Source organism: Myotis daubentonii, chromosome 7, assembly GCF_963259705.1.
Source record: "Myotis daubentonii chromosome 7, mMyoDau2.1, whole genome shotgun sequence".
Taxonomy (NCBI): domain Eukaryota; kingdom Metazoa; phylum Chordata; class Mammalia; order Chiroptera; family Vespertilionidae; genus Myotis; species Myotis daubentonii.
Window position 1 is genome coordinate 52,326,681 of NC_081846.1, and position 6,000 is coordinate 52,332,680.

Consider the following 6,000-nt stretch of genomic DNA (forward strand, 5'->3'; position numbering starts at 1 on the left):
TATAGATAAAGTCCAGGTTTTGGATATTTAGTTCATGTTCAGAATAATACAAATACAAAGAGTAACTGACAAAAAATAATCAGCAAGATATTATTTGTTTAAAAATGTCTTCTTGTTATATCAGTTCTTTTGTCATTGACCTATTTTTGCAGCTCTCATTTTGCCATATTTATCCTCACTAAATGAAACGTTATTCATAATATTAAATCAAATAAAATTTAATAATATGGAGTTATCTGAATTATTTTACAAAATTTTATTTTCTACGTTAGATGAAATTTGAGATGATAAACTTAAATACATATTTTAGTCCTATTATAAAATGAGCACTATTGCCCGCCAGGGTGGCTCCGTGGTTGAGTATTGACCCATGAGCCAGGAGGCCACCTGTTCCATTCCTGATCAGAGCGCATGCCCCCTTGCAAGCTCAATCCCCAGGTAGGAGGCATGCAGGAGGCAGCTGAACAATGATTCTCACCGTTGATGTTTCTATCTATCGCGCATCTCCCTTTCTCTTTCTGAGATCAATAAAAATATATTAAAAAATAAAATACAGACAGTTATAAAAATAGCACTATTTTTCTAAAGAAGTGATATAAGTCAATTTGTTACAGTTTTATCATATCTTGAATCATAACCTATAGCTGTTTCATAAGTAGCTAGATTTGATATTTAAATGATAACTGTCAAAGCACAATAGGGAGATGAGTTTGGAAGTAATGGATATTTTTACAGCAAGGGCTAAAAATTCATTTCTAAATTGGTGTTTTCCTGTTTTAGTAGAAAATATGAAGAGAGGGTTGTTTTAGGAGAAACCATGCTTACCTTGAAAGCCTTTAATTCCTTTACTCAGCACTTAATTCAATGACCTTACCTAATACTGTATAACTTATTTAACCAAACTATCTTATAGCATTGTTTTATCTTGAATATGTATTTTTAACATTTTGATTTCTTGCTAGCCACCTTTGGAACCACATCCTAGAATGAAAACCTATTGCCAGCAAAACACTGTAAGATAACTTCAAATATATTTTCCTGGTTAAAAAAAAAATATGTTTTCTTTTCTTTTCCAGAGAAGTATATCAGAGAACTCCCTGGTAGCAATGGACTTCTCGGGCCAGAAAAGCAGAGTTATAGACAATCCCACGGAAGCCCTTTCAGTTGCAGTTGAAGAAGGACTCGCATGGAGGGTACAAATCGGTTCATGTTCTTTAAAATCATTGACGATTTCAGTTTGTTTTACCCAGAAAGTTGAAATGTGTTTTTCCCTTCTTTGTGCAGAAAAAAGCGTGCTTACGCCTGGGCAACCATGGCAGCCCCAAGGCCTCTTCACAGAGCTCCGCCATAAGCATGGGTATGTCTGCATCTGCACTGGGATTGCACGGGAGGGCATTCAGGCATACTCACTGAGGGGTCATGGTGGAAAGTTTATATCATTAAACTGCGATCCTTTCATGCAGAGCTTTATATTCCCTCCCTCTGTTTCTTCAGTTATCCACCGGTCTCAGCCGTGGTTTCACCACAGAATTTCTAGAGATGAAGCTCAGCGATTGATCATTCAGCAAGGACCTGTGGATGGGTAAGTTTGATTTTGAATGGTCGTGATTTAAAAGAAAAAAGAAAAATATGTATTATTTTTAAATATATTTTTATTAATTTCAGAGAGGAAAGGAGAGGGAGAGATAGAAACATCAATGATGAGAAAGAATCATTGATCCACTGCCTCCTGAACGCGCCCTACCGGATATTGAGTCTACAAACTGAGCATGTGCCCTTGACCAGAATCAAACCCAGGACCCTTTAGTCCGCAGGCCAACACTATCCACTGAGCAAAACCAGCTAGGAACATATATATTTTTATTGATTTCAGAGAGAGGAAAGGAGAGGCAGAGAGAGATAGAAACATCAATGATAAGAGAGAATCATTGATCACCTGCCTCCTGCACGTCCCTTACTGGGGATTGAACTCACAACCCAGCATGTGCCCTGACGATAAATTGAATGGGTGGCATCCTAGTTCATAGGTCAATACTCAACCACTGAGCAACACTGGCCGGGCAAATGGTCGTGATTTTGATTTCTGCTACAGCCAGTAATTACTTATTCAACAACACAAAGATTTTTGACTTCAGCTTATTGAAACAGAAGTGACTGTGTTCTATAAGGATGGTTGCCAATGTATCCTAGCAATATCTATAGAATACCTGTTCCATTGTGTAATGATCACTAATATTAAAGTTTGATGCAGGGTATGTTAAGTAGAAAGTTGCTTATATATTTAGATGGTCTTTTTTTTCTTTCTGTTTATATTCCAATTTTTTCTCTAAATTTTAAAAGCTTATATTAAAAGTAATATAAACCAATAAGAGTACTTCTTGACTGTTTCTCATGTTATCTTTTAGTGGAGTACTACGGGAGATATAGTAGAAATATAAAATGTATTATGAATGATTGATAATTTAAAGAATTTTCCTTTTCTCAAAGTATTTCAGATACTTCCTATAATACTGGCTAAATTCTCTTCCCAAATGCAATACAAATTAATGAGGTTGTGTTGAGGTTTGGGTGATAAATGAAACCAACATCAATTTAAACAAGGGGTGACGGGCTCTTACATCTTTCAATGGTTGGCTTAAGATGATGACAAGATTTCAAGGTGATTTAATACTGACATTTGGATAAAAATGCATCTTCACATGGAAGATTATTAATAGCAAGTCAGAATTCCACTAGACTCTAAATAAGAAAAGATTTTAATATGCTTCCCTGCGTGGAGCATGGTCCTGTTAGATATAAATTTGGATAGTCAGCAGAATTACTATCTGATGAGACCAAGAAAATAAATAAACCACAGAGAACAGATAAAATGTTTTGTGAGATTATAATTTCCCTTCTTTCTGAACCCAGTTTTTGTAAATTGAAAGAAATAATTGCATAAAGATTATAGTATCTTTGTATTTTTAATTTAAAAAACATGTGTGTTGTGTTTTTTTTAAATTAACACTTTGGAAAGATGGGCTGCTGCCAGATAGTCCACTAGGTGGCAGTGGTGATTTATTGGGGAATGGGGAGGGACTCACAATGAAACTCCCTTTTGTCCCATCTCCCAGTGATACAATGTCAGAATCTCACACAGCATAGATAACATGGATAATCTCATCAGAGATCTATGATGTCTCAAATGTGGCTGCCTCTTTGCCTGGGCACACTGAGATTAGGACTGGAGCCACCAGTGGGGACTGGTTGCTCAGTCTGTGTGCCAACAAGAAATACAAAGCTGGTTTTGCATTGTATTGCCAGTGAGTACAAATCCACGCCAGGTAACACTTTTCTCTTAGGATATTACTTCATGTCTTGCTTTTATAGCCTGACATTATAAAGTCTTTTCTGATGCATTCTTCAGGGTCAAAGTATATGTTCTTTGGGTGTTTCTTTATCTTAAAATATTATGCTCAAACATTCAATAAATGATTTCTGGATTGATTTTTTTTTAGAATATATTCATTTCTCACTATCTGTTGTACATGTAACAGTAGGAACCAGAAACAAAAGAAAAAAGGGAGTCCAGTGGAGGAGATTAAAAATTATTTCATTTTAAATAATTTTCTCTTTTAGGACCTATTATGACCCAGAACTTAAAATGAAAATATGCTAATGCCCCATTCATTCTCTGTACAAAACAGTTGCATGTAAATACCCAAATTCCCAGTGGAAAAAAGGACACAACACTAATTATTGATACCATGATAGCATTACATTGGTTATTGAGAGCAAACAATCTGACAAATGGGCTCGATAGTTATCCTTTTAAAATTAGCACTAATGACAGTTTTACAGTTGAAAGTAATGTTAATACCAGATCATTTACCAGGTTGGATAATCCCATCATTGAATACACAATGAAAGAAAACTCTGGCTGCATTTATGTATATATTTTCTAGATTCTGTACATGCTGTATTTATATGAACACCATAAGTAAATGTAGAAACATACTAAAATTCTTTCTCTCTCTTTAGAGTTTTCTTGGTGCGGGATAGTCAGAGTAACCCTAGAACTTTCGTACTGTCAATGAGTCATGCACAAAAAATAAAACACTTTCAAATCCTACCAGTAAGTATTTTGTGATTTCACATTCCTATATTAGAGATGATTTTAATGCATAAGCTTTCAGAAACTTTGAGTTTCTTTAGTCCTTTTATTAAATATAATTTGGGAGCATGTGCTTTGACTAGAGTTAAGGTTGGCATAAATGGTTTTATGAGTCTGAACTTATATAAGAAATACAGGAATTGTAAAAATTAAATTTTCTTTTTCCCATGAAATACAATTTAGCAATTTTGTATAGGCCTACTGCCACCTATTGTTAAAAGGCCACTACAGATTCTTTCCTAACTTCTACTGGTGATTCTTTACAAACCATTATTTTAAAGCCCTTCTCTCTGATCCCCAAATGTTTTTTGTGTTTTGTTATTTTTGAAGTTTTGTTTTTAATCATTGTGGATGGATATGTAGGTGCTGTAGAACTGGAGATCATTTAAACTATTCTGAACACATTTAAAATGTTTTTGTAATTCTGCTTCTGAGTGGAACAAGTTGCTTTGGAGTTTTTATTGCCTGTGTGTGTGTGTGTGTGTGTGTGTGTGTGTGCATGGAACCACGTAGTATGCAGTAGAGAATTATTCTACTTTCAGGAAAGTGTTACATGAGACTGCTAAATTACTGTTTCCTTTTGAATGGTTCTTTTTGGAATTATCCAAAGTCTATAGGAAGTATCTTTCCTACTTCATTGATTATGTGAATGATGTCCCTGGATAGTATGAATTGCTTAATGCCAGAAGATCACACTGACTAAAGAAAAAAAATATCACTGTCATCCCATTAACATAATGTTTGATTGCTTCAGAATCAATTTACAGATACAAATTGTGTGAATATTCATTTTTAATGTACTAAGTGAGCCTGTTCGGTAGACAACATTTAGAAATAGAAATTAATATCTGTAAGTGGGATCATTAGTAGACTGAATAGTGCAGATTTCTCACTGTATATTGATTCAGAATAGTCATACTATTCCAATTACAGAATACTGCATGAAGTATAGCCAAATTGCTTATTCTAGGATCAAATGATATTTCCTTTACATGCACGTGAAATTACAAAAACAAGTAGGCATGCCATAACATTTTTTTCACTGTCCTTTAGTTTTATAAATTTGTTAATTTTGCCTGTATAAAGACACATTATGCAATGGAATGTGATTTTCCTGCATATTTTGCCCTTCTTACCAGTTTGTTATTTTTCTTCCTGTAGGTGGAAGATGACGGTCAGATGTTCCACACCTTGGACGATGGCCACACAAGGTTTACGGATCTAATCCAGCTGGTGGAGTTCTATCAACTCAATAAAGGTGTTCTTCCTTGCAAGTTGAAGCATTATTGTGCTAAAATTGCTCTTTAGCCAACCTAGAAGTGACTTGTTAAACTGGTGAAGAAACAAGGAAAAAAAAATACAAAAGGAAAAAGAAAGACCATAAAAAGTGTGAAAGCATTGCTATGGTGAAAAGAATTTATTTCACCTCCAAGTTACAAAAAATAGTTTGTGCATTGAAAATAAGCAAAGATTTGGTTGCTATTATATTCCTCATTTAAAATTCATTAGTTAAAATTAAACGTCTGAAAAAGAATGGTTTGATGTGTTCTTGTGTGATTTTACTTTAATATATTATTTTCTTCAAAGATGCATATTTGAAACAATTTTCTGTCCTTAATATAGCAACATTAGAACTTTCAACTGCAAAATATGAAAAAAAAATTGGGTTCAGAATTAATTATTTGAGGACTGAGTTTAAATTACTTTTTTATATATTAAATATGATTAAAAACTCAAATTATCAATTAAAAGAAGCTATCCACAACCTGTCAATAAAACTAAAACTATTTTTAATTATATATTTTCTAAATTTACTATAACCTTAAAATCAAATGTTATTTGAAGTA

The 6,000-nt window shown here is 33.8% G+C and overlaps 1 protein-coding gene across 2 annotated transcripts in view; it reads left to right on the forward strand.

The window, feature by feature from the left end:
• GRB14 (growth factor receptor bound protein 14) overlaps nt 1–5,687 on the forward strand; it is a 107,702-nt gene extending 102,015 nt beyond the window's left edge. For both annotated transcript variants that reach the window (XM_059704254.1, XM_059704255.1), the window contains 5 exons: nt 1,077–1,193; nt 1,285–1,357; nt 1,495–1,582; nt 4,021–4,114; nt 5,315–5,687. In XM_059704254.1, coding sequence (XP_059560237.1) covers nt 1,077–1,193; nt 1,285–1,357; nt 1,495–1,582; nt 4,021–4,114; nt 5,315–5,461 — 519 coding nt within the window. In that variant the 3' untranslated portion in view covers nt 5,462–5,687. The remainder of the gene's footprint in view (nt 1–1,076; nt 1,194–1,284; nt 1,358–1,494; nt 1,583–4,020; nt 4,115–5,314) is intronic.
• The last annotated feature ends 313 nt before the right edge of the window (nt 5,688–6,000 follow it).